The 26,356-nt window shown below is 48.4% G+C and overlaps 3 protein-coding genes across 3 annotated transcripts; 2 read left to right on the top strand and 1 right to left on the bottom strand.

Annotated features, from left to right (window-relative positions):
* Positions 1-916: 916 nt before the first annotated feature.
* NUP62CL (nucleoporin 62 C-terminal like) lies at positions 917-7,358 on the top strand. Its single transcript, XM_032702389.1, is given in 14 exon segments — positions 917-1,296; positions 1,299-1,321; positions 2,077-2,465; positions 2,893-3,003; positions 3,439-3,567; positions 3,742-3,846; positions 4,225-4,333; positions 4,484-4,628; positions 5,012-5,061; positions 5,187-5,321; positions 5,992-6,082; positions 6,085-6,105; positions 6,799-6,865; positions 7,138-7,358. Coding segments are annotated over 14 exon segments (1,728 nt in total). The 5' UTR covers positions 917-1,035; the 3' UTR covers positions 7,230-7,358.
* An 852-nt stretch (positions 7,359-8,210) lies between these two features.
* On the bottom strand, positions 8,211-14,096 carry RBM41 (RNA binding motif protein 41). Its single transcript, XM_032702159.1, is given in 7 exon segments — positions 8,211-8,632; positions 8,882-9,029; positions 9,579-9,955; positions 11,253-11,457; positions 13,594-13,786; positions 13,898-13,949; positions 13,952-14,096. Coding segments are annotated over 7 exon segments (1,263 nt in total). The 5' UTR covers positions 14,082-14,096; the 3' UTR covers positions 8,211-8,474.
* A 2,993-nt stretch (positions 14,097-17,089) lies between these two features.
* Positions 17,090-25,828, top strand: DNAAF6 (dynein axonemal assembly factor 6). The gene is given in 9 exon segments (XM_032702368.1): positions 17,090-17,128; positions 17,130-17,183; positions 18,859-18,924; positions 19,403-19,428; positions 19,906-20,014; positions 21,834-21,876; positions 21,879-21,928; positions 22,725-22,810; positions 25,071-25,828. Coding segments are annotated over 9 exon segments (609 nt in total). The 3' UTR covers positions 25,207-25,828.
* Positions 25,829-26,356: the final 528 nt, after the last annotated feature.

Below are 26,356 nucleotides of genomic sequence, written 5' to 3'. Positions count from 1 at the left end.
GTAACTGCTACTTTTCTGGCAGCCACAAGTATTGCACAGGTGTTTTCACTGAACTGCCCAACATATTCTTAGGTTTCCACCCTCAGACAATATTGCAAACTTGAGAAATGATCTTTAAATAGAGGTAGTCCTGTATTAGCTCCGTCCTCTGTTGAGGAGGGAGCTAATTTATTATCTAGTTTCTAGGCTGTAAAAACCTACTTATCAGCCTTCTGAGCCAACTGATTTCCTCTCTAGTTTATGATAAAGGCTATCTTATCTATCTTTGTGAAATGCTGAGCTTCAACACATAAACACAATCCAGATGCATGAACCCATTGCACCCTGGAATTTGTTGATCGGAGAAAAGAATTTCCCTTCAGTAACATCCAGATAATTGTTCTTAATCCCAGTTCTACCTGTTCTTTCTTTCTGCTTGGCATTTGAGCCACAATTTTCAGTAAGGAAGTAAAGCTTTTTTATTCTCCAACAGGTCAGGAGCCCTCAACAAGAAACTGTATTTTATTAACAGTTTTGCCATTGGACTGTAATTCATCGAGCACATTTAACTTACACCCATCCAACCCTCTAGGAAAGCTCTTAATTAAAATGGCCAGATTCCTCGAGATTCAGAGGCTGTTATTTTAAAGGCATCAGGGGAAAGGAAAAAAAAAAAAAGGAGGTCAGGAAGCGAGCAAAGCAAGCGAAGTATATTCTTAATTTAAATGCCCTGCTTTAAGGATTCCTGCCCAGACAGCAACGAGCCCCCTCACGCGCGGCCCCGTCCCCACAGCAACGCCCCGCCCCCCTGCCGCCCCGCGAGCCAATCGCAGCCGCGGAATCATGAGTGGCGGCAGGACGGACCAATGCCCGATGAGGGCGGGAAAAGGCGCGGGGGCGGGCGGAGGCCGGGGCGCGCCGGGCGCGGTGACGCCATCGCGGCGCGCGGCGGGAGCGCGCCCGGAGTCCGCGGGTCGCTCTTTCCCTGTTTCCTTCTTTCCCTCTTTTCCTCGTTCCCTCGTTCCCTCTCTCCCTCTCCGCCTCTCCCGCCGCGCCATGAGCCAGTTCAACTTCGGGACGGCCGCGCCGGGCGGCGCCTTCAGCCTGGGCGCGCCCAAAGCGGCCGCCGCCGCCACGACCACGAGCGGCTTCTCCTCTCGCCCCCGCGCCGCCGCCTCGGGCGGATTCAGCTTCGGCACCGCGGCCGCGGCGGCGGGCGGCGGCCAGCCCGCCGGGCTCTTCTCCTTCAGCAGGCCGGTCTCCACCACGCAGCCCGGCTTCAGCTTCGGCGCGGCCACCACCGCCCCCGCCGCCGCCGCCCCGCCGCCGCGTTCCCGCTGGGGTGAGACCGGGGGGCCGCGACGGGGGTGTCCTGGGGCTTCGGGAGGGCCTGGAGAGGGGTTCCGGAGGGAGCGAGCCCCTGGCTCTGGTGCCCGGGAGTTCCCAGCGCCCTGTAGGGTGTTATTGGGAAAGTGCTCGGCGAGCCCCGTGACTCGTCCCCGCTGATGTTTCCCGGTGGGCACTGGGGATGAGCTGCTCCGCGCTTCCCTCTGTGACTGGGGTGGAGACGCCCGGACAGAGATATGATAAAGCTTTGCCCTTTCTGACCCAAATCTGGAGCGCCCAGAATGATTCCTGGGCCAGTTGGGAGCATTTTGTCCTTAGGAAAGGCTGTGAGCTCTGGAGTGGCTCTTCAGAACTGCTGCTGCCGAAGCTTTGCCAGATGGGAGCAGTGGGAAAGGGAGCTCAGATGGGGACGAGCAGTAAAAGTGAGCAGAAAAAAACCAGCCTTGTATAGAGGGAGTGACTGAGAGGTGTGAGAAGGAGCAACTTCTCTTTCACTGCCATAAATGTTCTGTAGTGTCTGGGTGGGTGGAGGTAGTGAAGGGAGAGTCAGTCTAAAGAGCCCTAAGGAAGGATGGCAGGTGACAGGAGTTGGATACAGTCTCCTGTCAGAGTCGGAACACAAACCTGGCCAGGTGTGCATCTCTTTGTAAGGTGGTTTCTGCTGTCAGCAAATGGTCTTTGAGAAGGTGACTGAGTACTCGACTGTATGTGTGTCTCAAGCAGGTTGGCTTCTTTTCTTTCCCTCTCTAGGGCAGGCACACCAAAAGTAAACTTTGGGAGCAGCACTGCAACTCAGGCTCCTGGAATCACGGGGGGCTTTGCATTCGGTAGCTCTGTGGCAACCAGCACACCCTCCAGTCAAGCAGCAGCAGCCCCATCTGGCTTTGCCTTTGGCACTGCTGGCACCAGCAGCACCAGCACGGCTCAGACTGGGACGACAGGAGGGTTCACCTTCTCCAGTGGCACCACGACCCAGGCGGGAACAGCCGGGTTTAACATCGGCGCCACGGCCCCACAGGCCACATCCGCAGGGCTGACCTTTGGCACAAGCCCTGCAGCTACTGCCAGCACCACGGCCACCCTGGGAGCTGCCACCCCGGCAGCTGCCACCCCCTTCAGCCTCGGGGGGCAGCCCACAGGTGGGTGAGCGCTGGGCTGGGGGTGGCAGCTGGAGAGGGAGAGGAGGTTCTGCAGCCTTTGGAATGGAGCAGGAGCTGGAGTCAGTGCTGTGTCTGACAGGCCTGTCCAGGATCTGCAGGGGTGGGCAACAATGGCTCTTTAGCCTTTGAGTTTGGAGAGTGAGGCTGAATAATTCTGGCAGTGTGTGTAGAAGTGCCAGCTGCCTGGGAAGCACTTCTTAAATGTGTTTTGGGTGATTTGCTGGTGCAGAGGGAAATGGCTGGGAGTGGAGGGGAGCAGGTGCTGCAGGATGAGTCTGGCTGACAGTGCCAGACCGTGGTTCACCTCCCTGAAGGCAGGAACCTGCCCCCTCCTGCAGAGTCTGCCCAAAGCTCAGTGTCCTGTAGGAAAAAGTTCATCTTTTCCTTTTGCTTTTACTTGTTCCAGGTCTAACCTTTGGGTCACTGACTTCAACAGCAGCTACGAGTGCAACCACAGCAACACTGACCACAAGTACCACCCAGGCACCCACCCTGTCCTTTGGAACCAAGCTGGGAGGTAGGAGGATGTTTTGGGAAATATTTCCTTAAGAGTTTGTGAGTCTGCTGTCCTTCTGGGGATATTCTTCTAGACTGGAGTCTGGGAAGGGGCTGTAGAAGCATTTGTTGCTGTGGGTTTGCTGTGGCAGTGGAGATCCGTGACAGCTCACAGAGCCCCATTGGATGTGGTGTCCTGTGTTTTTGATTGCATCCCACATGCCACATTCTGTTCTGTACTTGTGGGAGCGTAGTGGAAGGGAGCCACAGGCATAAGGGCTTCCCTGGGAAAGAGGAGAGAGTGTTGAGGCAGAATAAGAGGAAAAGCCGGGAAAATCCCTAAGAACAAACTGGTGCAGCCGGGCAGTTTGTGTCGCCTTCTCAGCAGGATGATCCTGCAGTGGGTGGGAGCTCCGTGTGCTCTCCTTGTCCAAGATGGAGCTTTTTCTCTTTGCAGTAACATCCACAGCTGCTACAACGGCCTCCACCAGCACCACCTCTGCGCTGGCTCCGACGGGGCCCACGTTGTTCGCGTCTGTCGCGAGTTCTTCGGCCGCGACGTCGTCCACCACCACGGGCCTCTCACGTGAGTCACTCCAGACAGCCTTTATCCAGGTTTTATTTACTGGGGGAATAAATGAGCAGCAGGGCTGGTGGTACCTGTGGGCAGTGGAGCTCTGCTGCTGCTGCGCTGCTGGGGTGAGAGGCGAGCAGGCAGGGCAGACTTTTCCAACCTCTTAATGTTGTTTTCTGTTTACAGTTGGTGCCACTTCCACTGGTTCCACTGGGACTGCCGGTCTGGGGACACTTGGGTTTGGATTAAAAGTTCCTGGAACAACAGCTGCCACAACAAGCACTGCCACTGGTAGGAATGAGATACTGAAAGTAGCTGAAAAGAAGAAAGAGTAGCAGCACAGCAGTTCTGACTTGTAAAGTCCTCCAGTAACTGAAAAGAACATGTCCTTCTTTCTTTGATCCTCCTATTCCATCTTGTTTTGGGAAAATAGAAGTCTCATCTCCTGCAAAGGTGCAGGAGTGTAACTGGTTGTGCTGGTAGTTATTAGGTCTGGTAGTAGAACATGAGGAGATTGAGAGGGGTGTGGGCAAGTGATGTTTTCATTCCCTTTGTGACAGATGTGGAGTTTGCTTTTTTTTTTCCAGAGGGGCCTATTGGAGCTGCTGCAGTTTGTTACCTACCAGATGTGTCCTCTTCTGTTGCTTGACTTGAATCTCTTCTTCCCAGGTACTACTTCTGCTTCTGGCTTTCCTTTGAATCTGAAACCATTAACTACAACTGGTGCCATTGGAGCTGTGACCTCCACAGCTGCCACAACCACAACCACCACGACCAGGTGAGTGTTTTGTTACCACTGTTTCCTGACTGGGGCGAGAGCTGCCACAGTGCTGATGGAGGGATGTGATGGAGGAAAGGAAGGAGTGTTGTCGTGCTTCTCTCCTCTTTTCTGACCTTGTGTTCTGTCCTGCCCCTCACTCCCTCTCAGCACACCTCCAGTGATGACTTATGCCCAGCTGGAGAGTTTGATAAACAAGTGGAGCCTGGAACTGGAAGACCAAGAGAAACACTTTCTCCATCAAGCAACACAAGTGAATGCCTGGGATCGGATGCTGATAGAGAATGGAGAGAAGGTGAGGGCATGTCCAGTGTAACCTGATTTTGCTTGCTCAGATCCTCTAAGGCCTTCAGTGTTACAGATGCAACAAACCAGTGTTTGGCACTTTCAACTTGTGAAAAAAATAGATGTGAATTCTGTCTGGGTGTTTTTCACAAATCTCTGTGTGTTCTGTTGTTGATGCACTGGAGCTTGAGAATCTGTTCTGTGACTTTGCTCTATGATGACAAGTTCTTTTAGGGGGAGCATTCCAAGCTGAACCTCCCTTAGTCCATCTTTGGTCTGTAAATCTGTACGTAACTGTCTCTTGTGTGGTGCTGCTTTCTCACTCCCACTCCTCCTCTTTGGGGAGTTGTCTTTTGAGTTTACAAGGGCTAATGAAGTGTCTTCTATTTCCAGATTACTTCATTACACAGAGAAGTAGAGAAGGTGAAGGTTGATCAGAAGAGGTAAGAAACTATGAACACCTGAGATGATTTTGTTGGGCTGTTTTTTGTCATGCCTGGTTGTATGACAGCTCTAGAATGTTTATAACCTGGAAGGGTTTATTAAAATTGGCATTTCCTCTTTTCAGACTGGATCAGGAACTCGACTTCATTCTGTCACAGCAGAAGGAGCTTGAGGACTTGTTGACTCCTCTGGAGGAGTCTGTGAAGGAGCAGAGCGGGACCATCTACTTGCAGCACGCGGATGAAGAGCGGGAGAGGACGTAAGGCAAAAACCTGCTTGGGATGTGTGTGTGCAGACTCCTGGGGTCATGACCAGTCAGCAGAAAGTGGAGTTGGGATGCAGGACAGTATTGAACCTTCAGTGGCTGCTCTCAGATATTTAACCCTGTTTTGTGCATGGCAACTTCGATTTTACTCGTTAGAAATGGGAGTTGTGAGTGGAAGCCCTCGAGTCAGCATGGAAAACTCTTTGGATGTTGGTCTAATCAGCTGTCTGGGAAGAGTTTACTAATTTTTCCATGATTTCTGAAAATTAATGATTCTTTAGTGATAGAAGTGATGAGAGCAGAACACACTAGGTGTGGCACTGGCATCCTCATAAGCCTTAAGCGATGCATCATAGCAGAGTAGTTAAAGGTAGTGTTTGGTTCAGGAGAGAATGAATCTTGAAGAGTGCAGGCTTATTGCTTCCTTCAGTTCTGACAAAGCCTTCCAGGAAGCCCTTCACACAGCTTGTCTGTCTCCATGTATCTGTTAAGAGTGTTTTAGGAGTCTCTTCATGCGTGTGATGGAGCCTCTCAGGGTGCTGCTCCTATGTCTTGGCTGCAAGACATGGAGGCTAATTGTGATTGCCCATAGTTGGTGTGACTGGGAGCAGGTTTTCAAAGGTCACTTAAAATGTTCTGATCTTGGTTGCCTTGTGTTCTGCAGCTACAAACTGGCTGAAAACATCGATGCTCAGTTGAAGCGCATGGCACAAGACCTGAAGGACATCACTGAGCACCTGAACCACATCGAGAGGGCCCAGCAGACACGAGTGACCCGGTAATGCAAGCTTTTTTTTAACTTTGGCAAAGGACATGTAATTACCCTGCAGTTCTGTTAACAGTTTTCAAAGCATCTCATTCTGGTATGAGCTCTGGTGGTTGCTTGTTGATTATTCTTCCTAAATTGTGCTTTGTTTCAGAGGCGTTTAACATTGATCAGGCTCCACCACTTGCATCTGTCCTGTGGCAAATCTAAATTTTGTTCAGAATGCCCCCCATAGATTTTATACATTTCCCTTATACCATTTTTGTATCCTCATGAAAACAAAGATCTGAATAACCAGCTCTTTCTGATATATATTAAATTAATCTTGATACTCTTTATGGCTGTTAACTGAGAAGCTTAATTTTCAGTAAAAAGTTTCCCTTCCGTGTTGTAGACTGAGTTGTCCACATTTATTTTTAATTTGGCCACCAGAAGCCTAAGGTGATGAATTTATGATGGTTCTAGTAATAATTAGAATAAGCCACAGACATATAATCTAAATTAGTTTTCCTGATGGTAAAGAGAAGGAAAGCAGCAGGGTTGCTGTCCCAGATTTCCCTGGAAGCGGCTGCTCAGTTAGGGGAGCTGAACAGTGAAAAACTTGGCTGCAGCCTGTTCCAAGGAAAGGGACAGGCAGGCTCTCTCTTACTCCTCTTAGTATTTATGTAGTGTAACAACTGACTTGCACCTTCTCTTTCTGCTCAGCTTCAGCAGATATGTAAAATTTTGAATGCACACATGGATTCCCTGCAGTGGATTGACCAGAACTCAGGTGAGTGTCATCTTGCAGCCTTTTGGGAATGTAAATGGAAAGCAGGTAGCATGTGTGGGAGTCACTGAATTGCTGAAGATCCCTGAGGAATCTTTCCTCCTCACCTTCAATGTCACTGTCCCTTCTGTGCTTGAGTTCCCCTGATGTGCCTGACTGGGGACCTCTGCTGAGAAGCCCTGCTTGAATGTTTTTCTTTCCCCTTCTGCAGGCCCAAGTGTGCAGGGTTGTGTTCTGGGGGTGACTGTGAGATTAATCCCTTCTTTCTCCCCCAGCTGTGCTGCAGAGGAAGGTGGAAGAGGTGACCAAGGTTTGCGAGAGCCGCCGCAAGGAGCAGGAGCGCAGTTTTCGCATCACCTTTGACTGAAGGACTCCCAAGTTCAACGGGTTAACATAAAAGCCTCCCCAGAAAACAGAGCTGTTTGGGAACTGAGGTCTGAAATGATGACCTGCCTTGCTTCTTTTTCTTGCAATAAAATGTGTTGTTTGTTCCAAAGCCAGTCTTTGTGGTGTTGGAGGGGAGTTCACTGACCTCAGCCTGAGGAACTGTGTGAAGTTTGTGCAGGAAGTGTGGGCTCTTTGTCCTTCAGCACTGCCTGCAGACTGGTGGGATACACAAATGCTGCCTGGGAGGGCTCTGGGCAGGCTGTGCCTCCCTGGCCGAGTTCTTTGGTGCTTAAATGTGACTTGAATATGTTTCATTGTTACTTAATAAGCTTTTCCTTGCGTCTTTAAGAGATGGTTGGATGAAGAGCCATCCTCAGAGGAGCTGCAGCAGTCTGAGAGACTGCAGTCCCTGACATGGCACGCTGGATTTGGTGTTTAAATTAAGTATCCTTCCACTTCTGAAAGTGAGCCTTGTTTCTGTGCTTTGGGCAAGAGCAAACTGGGTTCCCTCACCCACCATCCCCCAGAGCTGGGATGTTGCTCTCCCCTGAACACTGGCATGCTGTGGGAAGCATGTGCTTCCCACACAGGTGCTTTTCACAAAAAAGCAGTAAAGCAGGGCAGCAATAACCACAGTGTCTGCCATTAATGCTACCCACAGAGCAGCCATCCTCCATGCCACAGGGCTTTAGGGGCATCCACAGTGAGGAGCCGAGGTGTATTTCCCATCATAAGCACCCATGTAATTACATACCCGTGCAGCCACAGCACCTGGGAGAAAAGGGACAGACTTTTTTCTTGTCCTGTAGCAACACCATGAGACAGGACAGCAGCCACCCCAGTACTGCAGCTCAAAGCACAGAGGCCAGGACTGAGCTGTGGACACAGTCCTGGATCAGCAGAGTGCAGTACACTTGGAGAAGAACACTTGTGGAGCACAAATGTGAATAAGCACACTGTGGAAATACCATAATAAGTGCATTTATTTACACAGCCTCCTCTCTCCCTCCCTGCCTCAAAAGGCTGAGAAGGCAAACACACCTGTGGAACAGGAGGAAAAGGCCAGTCCACCCCAACAGGGTAAGGCAGTGCCCATCTCTCTCCCTTCCCCACCCTGAGATTAACAGACCTGCACATTAACTCCCAACAGTCCTTCGCTGTCCCAGGTACAACCAAGGAGTTCCCATGGCTCACTGAACTCCACAAGGCTCCTGGTTATCCACCCTCACGTGGCAGGGGGGTTCTCTGCAGCAGAGGAGCTGGGGATGGCAGTGTCAGCCTCTGGCAAATGCTTCTTGCTTTTCCCAAATTCAATCACCAGTGGCTTCCCCTGCAGGTTGTACCCGTTCAGCAGCTGCAGGGCACTCTGGGCAGACTCAGTATCTGCAATGAGAGAACACGGTGGGCACAGGTCACCCAGCACGTGCTGGCACAGCATCACTTCTGCTTCTGATAATCCTCTTCCAATCCAGGGAAGAGACTATGATGTGACAGAAAGAGGAGGGAGTGAATTCCCCTCCTTCTCCTTGGAGAGCAGGCTGGGGAGCAGCCCAGTGCCCTGCAGAGAGATGTGGCACCTTTGGGGGTCAGGGAAGAACTGAGAGGCACAAGGGAAGCAACACAGCAACTCACCAGGGAAGGTGATGAAGGCCTGATCCCTCATCCGCCCGCTGAGGAGGCGGAACTGGATCAGGGGGCTGTCCTCCCTCTGGAACCGGGCAAACAAGGACACCAGGTCCTTCATCCTCACCCGAGGGCCCAGGTTCTTCAAATACAGCACCTGATCCAAGGACACAGAGGGTCATCCCTTGCCATGCAAAGACACCTTTCAGCCTGGTCCCAAGTCCATACAGATCAAGGGTGTGAACTAGTTCAGCCCCTCTGCCACCCTAGAGCCCTCACACTCAGGTGCTAATGATAATGTTTGGAAGATGGGTGGGTGCACAGAAAAAGGCAGCTCTGAACTCAAGGCATCCTCGTGCTTACCTGCACCGAGTGCTGATAGTTTCAGTTACTTTTAAAATGCAGCAAGCTTCAGCTGTCAGTTAAGCACAGCTGGTCTCAACCAGGTCCAAAAACAGAGCACACATCTTAGCTGGTGACTCGCTGGGGCCAGGAAGGCTGGGCTCAGAAGCACAACTCTCTGCCAGGCCTGTCACCTCCCAGTACAGCCCAAGGTCCCCTTCCCTCCCAGAGTGCAGGCTTCTCTCCCTTGGTCTGGAGGATCAGCCAAGCAACCTCCAGGCAACAGCAGAGGAGCCTTCTCCTGCTGACACAGCTTCAGGGTGTGCTAGTGAGCCAGAACAAATCCTGGTCCCTCTCAGCTTACCTTGCTGGGCTCCCCTGGATGGTAGGACGAGAACCTGGGTATCTTCCGGAGTTCTTCCTCTGAGAGGCGGTTCTTGAGGATCTCCTCTTCTGGGACAAACTCTACAGGCTCCTTGATAATCACTGGGCCCGGAGAGGACTGGTGGGGCTTTGTTGCAGGAATGCTGGGACTTGCTGCCTGTTCTGCTTGCTCTTCCTGGTCTGGAGGTGACGAGTCCTCGGTCACAGGCCCCTGCGGGGCCAGGGAAGGGCACAAGCAGGGGTCACTCTTAGCAGGCTGGACTTTTTCAGGGCACTTCTTGCTCAGCAGCTCTTGGTAAACACTCTCCAGATGAACCATGGGGTCCTTTTCATCTGTTGCCTTCTTCTGAGTGTCATCTAATTCATAACAGAGAAACATGGTAACATGACTACCACCAAGAACCTGGGAAACACAGAGACTGCAGGAAGAGACACGGAGAGGAGAAACCCTGTCTCAGCCCAGCCTCTGAGCACCTGTCAACCAGGTCCTGCAGGTTGTTTAAAACAAGAAGAGCGGCACCAGCAGCCAGCAAGTGCCAGTCTCTCAGCTCAGGATGAACCTGCAGAGAGCAGCAGCTCCACCAGTGCTATGTGCAGAGCTCATTTCTTCCAGAGGTGTCCTCACTGGCTTATCTGCAGATACATTTCAGCACATTCCAGTGACTCCTTCGATACACCTTCCTCCTCCTGCATGCATGGCCAGGATGTGCTGCCTTTCTACACCACTACATGCAATAGAAACTTTTTGCTTCCAGGGACATCAGATTAAGCTCCTGGGTGTAAAGAAGGTCCATGGCATGGACTGATCAGTGGTCTCTTATGATTCATTTAATGGAAATGAGGACAAAGGTGAGAAGGGCATCTCCCAGCCCACAAGCCTCAACCTTGCTGCCTCTTGGTTTTGCTAAATGCCACGACACTGGCAAGGAAGGAATAGGGGTCAGAGGATGCTGGGTCAGCTGGACATTACAGCTTGAGCAGCTTCAACACTTATCAAAGGGATGTTTTGGGAGCTAAGGGTAGAGACGTTCCCCCTCACCTTCTACTGAACACTGTTACATACAAAAATCAGCCTGGGCTTGAGCTTCATGCTCATGTGTTCTCCAGCTAAAGCAGCCTGGAGCAGTTTTTGCCATCTCTGCACAACACTTGACTCTTTGTCTAGAAAATTCACATTAAGCCACAGGTTTAGGGCACCACTACGGCATCCCATGGACACAGGACATGGAATCCACAACTGGATCCAATTCCACTTCAGAGAGGAGCCTTTAACAAGTCATTCCTACTCTCACCTGCTCTGTGCCTTTGCTTCCTTCCCCCCCTAGTTAGACTGCAGTTTTCAGATCTTTAGGCTTTACCAAAGCACAACTCCAGCCGCTCTTCCACACCCCGAGCTGGGCTCTGCAGTATGTACAGCACGTCCATGAGACCCATGCTCCCCAAAAAGATGCATTTTACAAGGCTCTGTATTAAACCTTTTGGAGAACCAACTCTCCCTCTGCTCCTGTAAGAGAGGAAAATATCCCCTCCCACACAGGACCAAAACAGAACCACATCTTCAGGGACAGAAGGCCAGACAGAGACGTGTTGGACTCCCACACAGCCTGGCTCTCCATGCTGGAGCCGAGGCAGGAAGAGCCCTGAGCCCCCAAACCTTCGTGGTAGAGCGCCCGGAGGAAGGAGTGGCGGTCTGTTCCCTGGAAAAGGGCATTCTCAATCTCCATCTCCCTCCGGCTCAGCTGCTTGCTGCCAGCAAACCTCTGCGGCAGAGCCAGGATGCGCTGACGCTCTTCCATCTTCTCCTGGATGGCATGGAGTCGGTCCTGCGTGGCCTCTGGGGCCGCCCCCAGCCCAGAGCCCTGCAAGACAAGCACAGCTTTGCTCAGGAACTGGCCCCCTTCACATCCCCCAGCCCTGCAGTGGGTGCAACCAGGAACCACCCCCAGAGAGCAGGGCACCAACAGGGCCTGTTACTGCAACCACTCAGAAAGCTCAGCTCTTGAGAGCAGTGGAGAAACAGCCCCTTCCTCCTGGCCTTTCTGTGCTGCTTCCCTTTCCCAGGCCTGCCTCCCTCTGTCCCTGCAGTCCTTGCCTCTGACAGCTACAGCCATTTTCCAGGGCCACCTTCAGTAACTGCACAAACCCCTTTGGCGATTCTTTCCCCATTCCTACAGCACTGCCCAACTCAAGTTTCCACCAAGCTTTTTATTCTATGACCTTTTATTCTATGACCTCCTCACTGAGAGAACATTATTTGCTGGAAAGTGGACCCCAAGCTGTCATTTGGCACCTGAGGGTAGATTTATGCTGAGGACTAAGCCCTGACCAGCATCACTCGAGCCAGCTTCCAGGAACCACACAGTGAGTGCAGCACAGACCTCACCTGGCTGCACATGAGCATCCCTGGAGAACTAAATCTCACTGCACAGGGCCAGGCCAAAAGCATAGCTGCTGAAAGAGCATTTCTGTTCCTCCATTCACCTCGATCAGAATCCAGGGAACACGCTTTTATGGGATGAATTTTCTTTTCTCAAATTCAGTTTGAGAATTACTGTGGCAGATCCTTCTGCCTCAGGCAAGAAACCAGGCTTTCTCCCTGCACTGAGCACAACCTAACAAAGACTTTCCCATGGTACCTCTGCCCCACATCTGCATGGCTTCCATTCACCATTTCACAGCTTCCCTGAGGCACAAAAGCCTGTTTACATGGAAAAGCAATTCCCGGAAATCATTTGTAGTACTTTGTTTTCAAAAAAGCTGCCACTTAGCAGCTGAAAATAACAGAAATCTGCACTCAGTACTTTGCCAAGAGCTCCCCAGGCAATCTGAAGTTCTCTCTGTCTCAGCTGACATTCCTCATCATTCTTGGTGGAATCTTTCATTCAGAGCCTCCATGTACAAAGCTGCACATCACCACCTGACTTGGGCTTTCTCTCTCTCACAATATTCTTCTTCTCTCACAAGTAGTAGAAGACATACCCTAATGTCTCTGGTTCCCTCTGTCAGAGTAGTTTTCCATGCTAATCTTTATCTCTAACCATCCCAGAACTGATTGCATAGTAAATGTAACAACTGGTATTGCTGACAATAATTTTCATTCTTAAACTAACACCACCCCTCTCTAAACCAAGCTTTAATCAGGCCCCAGGAGGGCTGGGTTTCATTTAAACAGCAAAGCAAACAATGACTTCAGCTGAAGGGAGGCTGATTACCAGAAACACCTTTCTCCTGCACACAGCTATCACTCAGGAAGAGGAGGCAGAGACAGAGGGAATCCAAAGGTCAGCCCAGGTCCTGGTTTGCACCTTCTAGTTTACCAAACTGAGAGCAGCACACTCCAGTGCTCCTGACACAGGACAACCCCAAAAGCCCCTTGTCTCAGGAATGTGAAAAGAAAAGGGTGAAGGTGGGGGAAGGGGACAAACCTGCTTTGGCACTGCTCTGCTGCAAACAGCACCCAGAGAGGAGCCTGGCCCTGCCATCACACGCTGGGTTTGAAAGCCCTGCACTGCTATTTTCACAGGGCTGTTCCAAGGCCCTTGAAGCACCTGCAAGCCCCTAAGGAGAACACACAAAATCCTCCCTACAGACAGCTATCCCAAGCCAGTGATGGGATCCAGGGATGTATCAGGATACTGAAAGGAGGAGGTTGAGGCACTTCAAAATGTTTCCTCCTTCTTCTCTTCCAGCCTCTAAGTCCTGCTTACACAGGTATAAGCAGGTGAAATTATTTGCTTGAGATTATCAAAGCAGAAGCAGGAATATAGTCAGGTCCTGCTGTGTTCCAAAGGACCCACTCCTCGCTCCACTGTGGCTTTTAACATAGACCACTCCAGCAAAGAAAACAGGCCAGAAGAAATGTGGGATCATGCTGGATACAAGCAGCAGCCATTCTTCACCAGAAGGCTTACAAAGGACTGGAATTTTCTACCTGGATGCTGCAGGGTTAGAGAGAGGGATCCAACCACACTCACACGAGAGCAGAGCATGCCCACCTTCCTTGCTGAAGTCCGGTTCTTCCAGAGCAGAATCTCCGCGTCGGAGAGCCCCAGCTCCCGGAGAGAGGAAATTTCTTTGTTGCTCTCCTCCAGGGCCTGGAACTGTGACAAGGTCAAAGCCCCCGCAGCCTCCTCCCCAAAAGGCTTGTAAAAAGCTGCAGGGGCAAAGCATCTTCGCTTTGACTTGCACCTGTGACCCAAAGCAACACACGGGCACAAACAGCTCAGCACTGACAAACTGGGGGGACAGGAAGGGGCTGGACTCCCTCCCCAGCCACACCCGGAGCAGACCAGGACTTACTGCTCGATGGAGACAGTGGTATCAAGCTGCTGCTGAAGGAGGGTCTTCAGTGCCTCTCCCCTTCTGTCTCCAAGTCTTCCAGGAGAAGCTCATCGCTGGACAGGCTGCTGTTGACCCTGGGGCACAGAAGCCCAGCACAGAGGTGGTCAGTAAGGCAATGGGGAGAACACTGCTCAAAGCACATCCCCCCTACAACCTCTGTACCTCTTTGGCTGTTTTAATGGCAATTAAAGCACAACACAGAGCCAAAACTACTCGACCAAAGCTCCCACTAATGTTACTTGAAAAGCCAACAGACCGGGGACCACTCTGAGAACATTAAAGAACCCCGGGGACTCTTAAGGTGGTTTTATTTCGGTACAGGTTTATTATTATTATTATTGTTATTATTATTATTATTATTATTATTATTTCGGTAGAGGTTTATATATTAATATTAATATTATTATTTCGGTAGAGGTTATTATTATTATTATTTATTTTTATTATTTTTATTATTATTTTATTCTATAGAGCTTTATTGTTATTATTATTATTGTTGTTGTTGTTGTTGTTGTTATTATTTGGGGGTTTCTTGTCTTCTTCTTTTAGATCACATGCAATAATTTTTATTGCCGGACAACTGCTTTGCATCACTCTCTAAAGCGGGCACTGTCAGTTTCAACAGGAGCCGCGAAAGAAAGAAAAACCGAGGGGCGGAGGGAAGCTCTGAATTCCAGCAGCGCTCCATGGAAAGCTCAAGCTCCCTTTTCCCTTCCCACCGCATCCTCCGCCTTGTCCCGCGGTCAGACCCGGCTCTGACAGCGGGGCCGTGCCGGGCTTAGCCGAGCCGGGCTCAGCCCCCCTGTGCCGGGTTCAGCCTTCCCGAGCCGGGCTCAGCCGAGCCGGGCTCTCAGCCCCCCGGAGCCGGGGCAGCTCCGGGCGCGGGGGCCGCCCCGCAAAGGCGGCTGTCGGTGACCCCCCGGCGGAGGGGCCGAGGGCGGACGGGCAGTTTGGGACCCCGGAGGTGCAGTTGGGACCCCGGAGGTGCAGTCTGGGACCCCGGGTACCCCCCTCACCTGCGCATGGCCCCGGCGATCCCCGCGATCCCCGCCCGATCCCGGGACCCAAGCCCCGGCAGCGCCCGCGGCCGCGCGCGGAGCGCCGGAGCCGCGGCCCGGAAGGAATAGGAGAACTCTGTTTCTGGAGAAACAGGGACTTTGCCCCGGCACGCCCGGATAAAGGAGCGCTGTAACCTCAGAGAAGCCCTAGAAAGTCAGGTGAGGGGTGTAACGCGGACAAGCGGGGTGCAAACTGAGCGCTGTGTGACCCGGACGAGATAAAGAACAAACGCGACGGGTTTGGGCGGTGGACACTGTGACTCTGTGCCTGCTCCAGAACGGAGGTCAAGACGACGAAGAAGACCCGAAGGACCGGAAAAAAAGGACTTCGAATAAGGGTGCGGCTGTGTAAACCAAACTGATGACTGTGTGTTAGGTAAGCGAGAATATCTAATGGACATGTGAACAGTATGTGTAATAAAAAGCCCTATCCACCTGTCATCTGGCACCTTCGATTAGAGGAGCTATCCTCGAACCTCCAGCGTGCTGAATAAAGAATGCCCTCTTCAACAGCTACGAAGTGGTGTTAAGAAGTTTGTTTCTGCCCCTTTTCAGTGTCAGTGCCGGCCAGGAGAGCCATGCACCCGTTTAACCCCCACTGCTGTCGGTAACTGCAGTGAGCAGTGCCTTCCCCTCCTTCAGGGACACTGCTAGACAAGGCAGGTATGGTACAGCAGGGAAAGTAAATATAACATTTGCACCCTTTGGTACTTTGCAGAACAGCTCGAAGTGCAAAGAATTGAGCATCAGGGCACCTCCATGACCATTCACCTCCCTCGATTAGTAAAAATAGTTTGGAATGTGCATTACAGTCACACTCGTGGTCCCTCTGGATGGTATCCCTTCCCTCCACTGTGTGACTGCAGGACACAGGTGGTGTCATCTGCAGAGTGGCTGAGGGTGCCCTCAATACCACTGTCCCTGTCACCAACACAGCTGATAAACAGTGCCAGTCCCAACCCTGAGGACAGCACTCATCACTGCTCCCCACTGAGGCATCAAGCCCCTGAACACAACTCTCCAATCCCTCATCCACCGAGGGGTCCATCCATCACATCCACGTCTCAACAGTTCAGAGACAAGGATGTCGCCCAGGACGGTGTCAAATGCCTGGCACAAGTCCAGGTAGATGACAGCAGTTGCCCCTCCCTCATCCCCGCTGACTGCTTATCAAGGTGAAAGGCAGCAGGCATGGCCACATACAGAAACTCCGGGCACACCGCGGGGGTCTCGGTGCCTCTGGAGAAGGGGAACCCTCCCGGGCGGACACGGCGGCGCCCCGCCCCTGCCCGCTCTCGGCGGCCATTGGTCAGTCTCGCTGCCACTCATGGTCCCGCTGCTCCGATTGGCTCGCCGGGCGGCGCGGGGCGGGGCGTTGCTATGGGGACGGGGACGCGCGTGAGGGGCCCGGGGCTGAGGGTCCGTGGCCGCCCGGCAGCGGGGCCGCGGGGACGGCGGGTCTTCCTCGGGGCTGCGGGTCCGCTCGCCCTCCGCCGGCACTGCAGCTGGGTCGGTCCGAAGCCTGGCGGTTGGGCAGAGATCCTGCGAGGAGTTTTGCCGGGTTACATGTGACGCAGTGTCTGCTGTAAGGCCTGAGCTGTGCTGGCAACCAGAGCCAGTGGAGCAAAAGAGTCCGTGCTGTGGGCGCGGAAAGAAGAGGTTGGTTGTTCTTCCTCGGGTTCGCTGAACCCGAAGGAACGGCCGAAGCTGAGTCAGGGCAGGTTTAGGTTGGATCTCAGGAAAAAGGTTCTTCCCCCAGAGGCTGGTTGGCACTGACCAGGCTCCCCAGGCAGTGGGCACAGCACCAAGGCTGCCAGAGCTCCAGGAGTGTTTGGACAACGCTCCCAGGCCCATGGTGGGAGTCTTGGGGTATCCTGTGCAGGGCCGGGACTCAGACTCGATGATCCTCATGGGTCCCTTCCAACTCAACCTATTCTATGATTCTGTGTTTTGTCATCACACGTACAACAGTGTGGCTAAGTTATCCCTGCAGGACACACAGATGAGAAATGTGCTTTACAGACTGTACAAAACACACCTGGTTTTCTCTTCATCTGTCACTTGTTTTTTCCTGCATAGGTGAGCAGTGGGTATGGATATGGACAGTGTTTCTTCAGGGTCTTCCCTGCAGTGGCCTTGCCAAATTACTACGTGATGCTCAAGAGGAGGAGGAGGAGGAGGATGTGGTGAGCCTTTCATAAGAATTGCTGCTTCTTTTACATACTGTACCATAGCCTAACCTTGTTAACCGAGGAAGAGAAAATCTCTCCTTCCCCATAGTGTGTAAAAAGAGAATGAAAACTCTAGAAGGTTTTGGACTGACTGGAACAGCTGGAAGATACTTTAGAGTAACAAGCTCTTGAGGGAGAGAATAAGGAAGATGCCCCAGGAAAGCAAGGACAGATTGTGAGCACAAAATAAGAGGGAGGTTTAATTTTTCAGCCGAAGGAACTGAGAACACCTAGCTGAAAGAAGTTGAGAAACTTTAGACTTCCCCCTACTCTTCCCTGAAGCCTACTGAAGATGAAGGCAATTACAGCTAAATACTTCATATGATGGGAAAAAAGTTGCTGCTCAACTCTGAGTAAGACTAAAATGTCCAGAGGCACTGAGTGTACTAATTGTGTTTGTCAGGCATTGAAGAACTGCAGAGAAAATTGATCACTGAAGTGCAATAGATATTTTGGTGTTGTAGAACAGTGAAAGGTGAATAATCATTCTAAGATGGATAATCTGAATGGATATGAGAGAAATATCTCTCCACTCTTCTGTAGCAATTCATCTCAGGACAAGATGAGGAACACAGCTTTTGGAAAAACTGCACTGTCCTGCAGCAATGTGTTCTGGGGAGAAATATTCCCAGAGCCCCACAGGTGGCAGTGATGTGAAAGGCCTCTGTGAAGGCTCAAAACTTTGCCAAGTTTCTTGGATTTTGAACAAATCATGTTATGACATGGATGACAAAAATGGCAAATGCCTCAGTGTTCTTCCAAATCAGTCCTCAACAAAGAGACAGCTGGCTGACCCAGCAGTTATGCCTCAGGGCACAACCTGGAAATGGGAGTAATATTTGGGATAAAGGGGGGTGTATGTCCCTTGAAATTCCTTTCAGTAGGGTATAGATGTTGTCCTTCACACTCCAACTACCCTCCAGCTGTTTGATGCCTGCCTTTTAAAACTACCATTATTGCTGTACATCTCTGCAGTAAACATCCTGATTCGAAAAGAATTTGTTTACATCTTATAATAAAATGAATGGCACTTCAGAGACAGAAATGGAAAATTGCCACGAGGGATGTCAATTAAGTCTGAGTCAATCTGGTAAATTGAAATCTTTATTTGATTTAATTTAATGCTCTGTGCATATGAGGCACTTTTATCGAACCAAGGAATCTTCATATATAGAGAAATGCCTCACATTGGCCTATTAGCACTAAATTGATTCATATTAGAGGAAAATATTGTTGCCTTATATGATCTCTACTGTCAAAAGGATCCAAATGGTGTGATGGGTTTTCATGTAGAACCCTTGGTTTCCTGTATATTTTCATGGCAGGCAAAGCATGAAAATTTTGCCAGAATGCCATGGAAACTAAAACTCAAAAAGGCACATCTGTCTGTATTACTGGGCTTCTGGAGTCCTGCTTAAGCCCAGTGTGTCAAGGTCACTTTCCTGCTGTGTGAGAGTGAAGAAAAAAATATTCAGTGGTTCAGTCATAAAACTGTGGGGTATGTTTTGTGGATTCTAGCAGGGATTTGTTTGACCTCAAATACAGACAGCATTTTATATTTACTGACATTATGGTTGTTAACTGAGCTTGGGTCCATCAGAATTGGTTGATCCATTTGCCTTTTTTGCAGTCACGCTGCAGTTCTGTTGGTGCCATGACTCCTGGGAGTATTGGACCAGTAAGAAAGAGACCACTGGTAAGGAGGAGTGTTTGTGTGTTTTAGCATTCAGGTCCTGTGTCAGCAGACTTAAACAGCTGTAGTAAGTTACCACTGAGGGGTTTGCTTCAGTAAAAGAGTGGTCACCGACCTTTGAGATGGACTTTGCATCACATTTTTACAGTTACTCGGTAAAATTATTCTTTTCCTGAAAGCTTAACTGTAAAATATGCAAAGAGAAGCAGAAAGGGGTCTAAAAACCTCCAAGTTTTAAATTTACCAGCTTACTAGAAAAAATACTTTTCCGTGCAGGACAGGCAGAATCATACTATTCTGCCCATAAACTTTCTTCAGCACTTTAATTAATGGGAAAAACTGGATTTCTGTGTGAGGAGAAGGTCCTCTTGTGAATCTCTGCTCACTGAAAAAATCTTATGTCGGGGGCTTGGGGGAGATTAGTATTTTGTCCTTTATACTTTATCCATTTTGAAGCATTTGGATGTTTTGTGCCTGAAAGGAGGATTTCTTGGACCTAGAGGTTCTGTAAAGATGTAGGTGAAAGGAAAACATCCTCCCTCTGCAAATTCTCATTCATAAGATATTGAGGTAAAGGAGACTGTAATTACCTAGAATGCTTTTAATGCAATGATTTACCCAGAAATATTTTTTCCTAGGCTTTAGAAATGGCTTTTCTTTTTCTTTCCTTTCTTTCTTTTCTTTTCCTTTTTCTTTTTCTTTTTCTTTTCTTTTCTTTCTTTTCTTTTCTTTTCTTTTTCTTTCTTTTCTTTCTCTTCTCTTCTCTTCTCTTCTCTTCTCTTCTCTTCTCTTCTCTTCTCTTCTCCTTCTCTTCTCTTCTCTTCTCTTCTCTTCTCTTCTCTTCTCCTTCTCTTCTCTTCTCTTCTCTCTTCTCTCTTTTCTTTATTTTTAATTGTAGAACAATATTCTAAGCTTTCAACAAACCTAGAGGAACAAGAACATTTCAAAAAGGTGAACAGTGGGATTTTTCCTCATCCCATACAGGTACTTTCAAATGAAATCTGAAAACAGGAAAACTATATGGAATACAGAGGAGGTCCCAGAAGGATCTGAGTTTGATGATACCTGGGACCCCAGGGAACAGCCAGAGTAAGTGAGCTGAGACTGCCTGCATGGGCTTTACACAGCCTTAACTTTAATGAGATTTAACAGCATCCACCTGCATTGGGGTGACACAGCCTTCTGAAGAGCTCGTGTTGCAGAGGAAAAAAGGAAGGATATCAGTGTTGCATCTAAAGCAACATGTGAGAGTGGTTTTAAACGCTTCTCTTCAAACCTTCTGATCTCGTAACAGAAACATGGTGTTGATTTTCCCATCATAAGTTTACGTGCAGCGTCAGTTACTTGTATAAAGTGGGGATTAGGAGGAAGTAGGTCAGCAAATAATGATTTACTAGCTTGAAATATGCCATTTATGTGAAATACTTGCTTTTTTCCTGCTGCAACCAAGATGGATCCATTTTTCACACTCATAAATCATAAAGTACTCCAACTTGTATTTGCATTTCAAAAGATTTAAGCTCTGTAGAGACAAATAGTACTGCAGGAAGGAAAGCTGTATGCAGGCAGTTTGAGCTTTTAAATTCTGTCATCTTGGTCTGTCAAAGGGACAACCTAAAACCGAGCTTTTTTCTCTTGCTTGTAGAAAAGCAGTAACAAATGGTCTTGAAATGGATACAATCAGGCATGTCATTGTAGTTCGCAGAGGTCAGGAAGCCCTCGGGTCAAGGCATAAAGCAGCTTTTGCATTTTAATTGTTGTGTTCCAATGCCATATCCTGGGGTGTATAATGCTGGAGCAGATGGACTGTAGCCTGTGAAGCTGCACATTGTACACTGGTTTGTAGGCCAAATCCTCATTTTTCTCTGCATGTGAGTCATGGTGTGAGGTGTTTGGTTTCCTGATCTAAACACAGGAGACACACCTGAACTTGGACTCAGCATTTCTCAAAATGATTTGGCATTCACTCTCACACACAGTTGTTCTTGAGGTGGTCACCTGTGAGGTGACCTCACACCTCTTTGTATTAGGGGCACAGCAGAAGCTTTCCCATGCCTTTTTCTGACCCTTCCCTCCCCAGTGCTTCTCTAGCCTCAAACATTTGTGACTCATATTGCACAGATGAAGAAAGTATATAAGTCTTTATAACAGTTCATCAAATGAAGTAGGCAAATGTCCCACATGGAAAACAGATGGCTACAGCGGTGCATCCAGAGCTATGAGACACTTTTGTCATTGATTTGGGAATTATTACATATGCAGATGCCCACTGGAGATGTGAAAGACTTTCCATACACTCTTTCTAACAGCTTAGACAAGCGATCCACCCCACTTATTTTGTTGAATTTAGTAGGAGTAACATATGTTATAAATACAAATTTAGTTTGTATTTTCTCATTCATTAATTATCAAGAGCAAGGAAGTTTGTGATTGTACATTTTGTAGATGTGAAGGGGAAGAAAATAAATGTTGGCTGAATGCAAAACAATTTCAATCTGACTGAAGAGTGTTGTGCTCAGGCTGCAAGAATATGTTGAAGGGCAGAACAGATCACAGGTGGTGATTGTGACATCCCCCTTTTCAAATCCATTTCCCAAGAGTTTGTGGTGTTTGCCTAGTTGATAAGTGTTGTATTCACTTAGGATGCGTTTCCTGATCCCATAAAGGCTGGTTAGGGAAGTAGAAGCAGCATTGGGAGTGCCTTGGAAGGTGGATGAAGGATATTCACCTATTTTCTGACTCCCTCAGTCATGGCTGTGAACAGAAACCCAGTGCAGATGGATTGAAGCCTTGAAGGGAGACTGAAAAGGAGAGACACATGATGAGATATTTACAGTCCTCTGAAAATGACAACCTCCTTTAGCCTCCTGCCCCTTCTCCAGTGTTCTTAGGCAATGACTTCTCTTTCTCAGTATGTAGATTTTATTCAACAGTCTGTGGGAACAGAGGATGTCTTCTTGGGATGACAGGGAAGGACCCCTCCACCGCCTGCTGTGAGGATATAGTGGTGAGCTGAGCCTGGATCTCCAATCCCTTCTTTTTGCTCTTTCTCTGCCTTTTTCCCTCTTCCCAACTGCTTGAGGGACAGACTGTAAACACCAAACTGTACTGCTGCTTTTGGCCTCCTGTAGCATTTTCTTGTAGTTCTTCAAGCATTTGTGGATGTTATTTACACTTGCTAACCTGGGGAACTCGTGTATCTCCTCAAGCACCAGGTGTACTCCAGGGAATCTGTGCAAATGCGTGTGCCACTTATGGACTTAAGGGAAATAAAATGTAGCTCTAAGCAGAAGTTTCATCTTGGATACAATTTTGGAGGGAAGAGGGGCTGGGAAGGAGATTGTTTTCATCTGCCTGCATTTTTCACAAGATATATATATATAGGTTAGCAGAATGCTACAATACTGACAGTCCTTGAAGTTACAGGTGTCAGATCCTGTCCCATCATTATATAATCAAATACTTCCTTGGTTTCTGAACTTCAGGATGGGTGGAACTGCTGTGTTATTTTTCTAGCAGAAGCAAACTTTCCCTGCAATACACAAAGCCCGAGGCTTTTGCTGGATATAGAATATCTCTCAAGCACATTAGCAGCTCAGGATTTTTAAGAAAATAGGATGTCAATCGACATCACTAAGCTATTGAAAGCAATGATTATCACCCTCATATACTCTGTGATACAAATTACCTACTCAAAATGTTGCTCTTTGACACTAGCATCAAAATATTCATGAAGATGAGATCTTTTATGGCTTGTAGGGCTACATATGTAATCAAAGCTTTGCCTCTGCCCCTCGTTTCAGATTAAAATCAAGCTGCCAGAGACAAAGTACTCAGACATCACATTAGATATCCAGGACAAGGTTCTTGACCTTCGAACTCCCAAAAAGTAAGTGTAACACAATTGACAGAAGTGCAGGACAGTTAATACCTTGTTTGAAATGAGGTTTAAGCAAGCCTTCAAGTGAAGGCTGTCTGGAAAGCAAAGTTTGAGATGGGGATCAGATTTATTAATTGCACATGAGAAACAGATGTAAACAAAGCAACCATAGGTGTGCACTGTGCTGGCTTTGAGTCTCTGATGCTGCCAAGTAAAAAACAGCTTTGAGACAGATTTTGGCTACTTAAACAACAGGACCTCAAGGGCCCAAAACATTTGGCAAAAAGCTGCCCAGGTTCTTGAAGGACATCTTGTCTAGTATTTCTAAATAGTAATTTGTGCTAATACATGACTGAAGGTGGTAAAAAATGTGCAGATACATTTTCAGAAGCTGAAAGCCAAATTATGGACATATCCAGGCAGGGATGCAGAGATGAAAAAATTACAAGTTTTCCCCAAAGATATTTCCTTTGAGTTCTTTTTATGGGGCTATTTCAAGCCTACGAAGATAATCCACTGACTGTTGGACTTTTCAGCCTCCCTCTGTCTTTCCCTCAGTGTACAATTGTCCTGCCTGAGATTGCCAGGTAATTCCCATGTCTGTTTTGCTTGAAGTCCTTTTTCAGAAAGAGTGCTGTCATAAGAAAGCTTAATCCTCTCTGGACTGACTTGCTGTATTGAAAGGGATGTGGGAAGATCTATATGTGAATAGCTTTCTGCAAATAAATTCAAGGTGCAGGCCATGGATTAAGGCCAAAATAAGTTTTGTCTCTAGTAGACTAACTATAGAAAAGCCATTTTTCTCACAGCTAAAGCCAGGCAAAGTCAGTTCCCCCGTGCTTGGTTTTAACCCAAAGATGCAACAGGGGCAGAAGAAAGTTTGGAAGTGCTACCTCTGAAATGGAAAATTAGGAGGAAGAATTGGTCAACTAATGACTTGCAGAACCTATGGGCAGTAAAAAAAGGTGGCTTAATGCAATACTGCAGATGTAGGAAAACCTCAGCATCCTTTTTCTTTTGCAGTTCTATCTTTTTGGTGAGTCAGATCTGCCATTAACTTCTCAGTACCCAGCTGTCTGTAGTCACAAGCCTGGCAAATAAAAAGTTCACTGTAAAGCTAATGGTTGCTTGGGTACAGCCTGAACCAGTGCTGCTTTCACAAATATAAGTGCAAGCCTTCTGAGTATGAGAGAAACAACCAAGATTTCAAGTTCTACGTGCTGAAAAACACTGTTCTCTCACAGATGGGTAGGAAGACTCAAAGGAACTGCTCCCAACTCTGTAGTCCTGGAGCTGTTTCTAAGCCAAGCTGATTTTAAGGACTTCTCCAAATCATAGGAAATGTCTTCCTTCAATAGTTGTGGTGCAAAGGTGTTTTTACTGTACCTCTTTCAGCCATGGCTCCTACAAGACAGCTGAAAAGGTCTGAAAAAGAATCAACAAAGCTTAAACCCCAATTTGAAGAAACCCTCATCTATGCTACCATGTTATTTTATTTTGCTGGGCTTTGTAGAGTTTGCCTGGGCAGATCTCTTGATTCTACAGTGTCCTGGATTCTCTTTGCACTGTCAAAAGAGTGGAGATCCAAGACTGGCCCATCATTCATATGTTAGTATATAACCCTGGGATAAGAGGGGAAAGAGTTCAGACTCTGCACGAACAAGTAGTTTGAACTGTCATCAGTGAGAAGATTGAATGAATCCAGACTGAGATATCCTTGGAAGAGATAACCTGGAGGCTTGTCAGCCATTCCAGGGAAAGTTGTGTCTGACATAGTAATGGACTGTGGAATAGTTCCTGAGTCCAAGACCCAGCCTTTCTTTTTTGTATAATGTCCCTGAGCCACAGGCAGAGGGAGATCACTGAATTAATCTGCAGTGTAGGTTAAAATCCCAGCAACTTCATCAGCACAAGTCCTTTCCCATCCCTGGACTGTGCTTTACAGTGCATTATCAATGCAGTTCCTCCTTCCCCTGCATTTAAAATGCAGCACTGTGCAAATGCAAGAGCAGTGGAGAGAGCCTGCAATCCATCATTGGAAACCACTGTCACAGCCACAGCCAAAGGGAAGGAATAGTGTTGGAAATGTTTCAGGGACCATCTAGCTGTGCATCAGGTACTGCAGGATCCCCACAGCCTGTCACGGGAATGAGATATCCTGGAACATTCTCTGGGATACTGACTGGAGAATTGCAGGAGTAACTTGCAATGACATCTCAGTTGCTCACCTGGTCTGAGACATTGAAAGTCACTGTGTCCTCTTTTACAGGAAGCTGCTGCTGCACCTCCCCTACCCTGTCAACAGCAAGGAGGGTAGAGCTCGTTTTCTCTCTGAAGAGGAGATCTTGGAAGTCACCTTGAGAGTATCAAGGCAGTTTGATTTCATAAATTTTTCTGACGGATAGAGAGATAGAGAAAGTTTGAAAAAACTAATCTTCTGGTGTGAAGTCTTCTTGAAACCCAACTTGTCATGAAATAGTAGATTGTTTCCCTTGAACAGTCCAGGGGAAATATCTCTGGAGAAAGGAGTCAGGAGGGACACGGCACCCACAGGTACTACAAGCTGAGCCTGTCTGGCTCTTGTGCTGCTCTGGTTAACTTTCTGCTTCCTTCAGTCTGATACAGGCTCTGTGAATCAGAAGGTGGGAGATTACAGCTCTGTCAGCCAGAAAAAGCCTTTTGTGTGGTTGTGGCTGAGAGGTAACACAGTGAGTGTCTGGTCAATGAGTCCAGACTTGCAAGTGTTAATATCCTTGCTTGGTCCCCAGTGCTGTGGCTGGGGCCAGTTCAGAATCTCCTTTCACCTTTGGTGAGAAGATCATCAAAGCTCTTCAGGGATCCAAATCCACATCTGGGGCTCCTTTACGCTGGCAGAACAAGTTAACCAACTACAGTTGGATTGTTGAACGTCTCAGCTCTTTTGAACAATTTTTGACAATGTATGGTTCAGTGTCTTCTATTCACCTGCTGACCCTCCAGCTATTTTTCTGATCTTTCCTGATTAATAAAATAATATGTTCTAAGGAAGAGTTCCAGTTACCTCTGACTCTGCCTTCTCTCTATTATGTCCCCAGAGACCTCCTAAAAGTTGAGATAAGAGGAGCTTTGCATAACAAAGCATTACTCAAAGGGCTGAAAGGCTGCAAAATCTGTTCTTTGGCCTGCAGGACCGATCTAGAGCTACAGAGATGGGTAACCAAGATGTTTCTCTCACCAGCTGCGGGGCAAATATATTCTTTTAACATTGTTAATCCTGCAGAATACAAAGGTACTTGCTCAGTGATCAAAGTAGAGAGGACAAGCAGGCCCTGGCATGTTAATGGTACACTTAACCAAAACCTTGTAAGCACTTTCAGAGCAAAATGGCTCAGAGTCCTGCATTCTTCTGGTGCAGAAGTAGAGGAGAATAATTGAGCATCTAGGTTGCAGACAGCACCCATGCAGCTAAATTTGTGGCAGGCTGTAATGAGAAGATGGATTGAAGACACTAACAGTGAGTTTAAAGGTATATTTTCTGGTTTTTTCAGGAATTTTCAGAATTCACAGTATCTTTGT

The sequence above is a fragment of the Chiroxiphia lanceolata genome, chromosome 14 (assembly GCF_009829145.1).
Source record: "Chiroxiphia lanceolata isolate bChiLan1 chromosome 14, bChiLan1.pri, whole genome shotgun sequence".
Lineage (NCBI taxonomy): Eukaryota > Metazoa > Chordata > Aves > Passeriformes > Pipridae > Chiroxiphia > Chiroxiphia lanceolata.
Note: the sequence above shows the minus strand (reverse complement) of the source record. Positions and strands in the feature narration are given on the sequence as shown.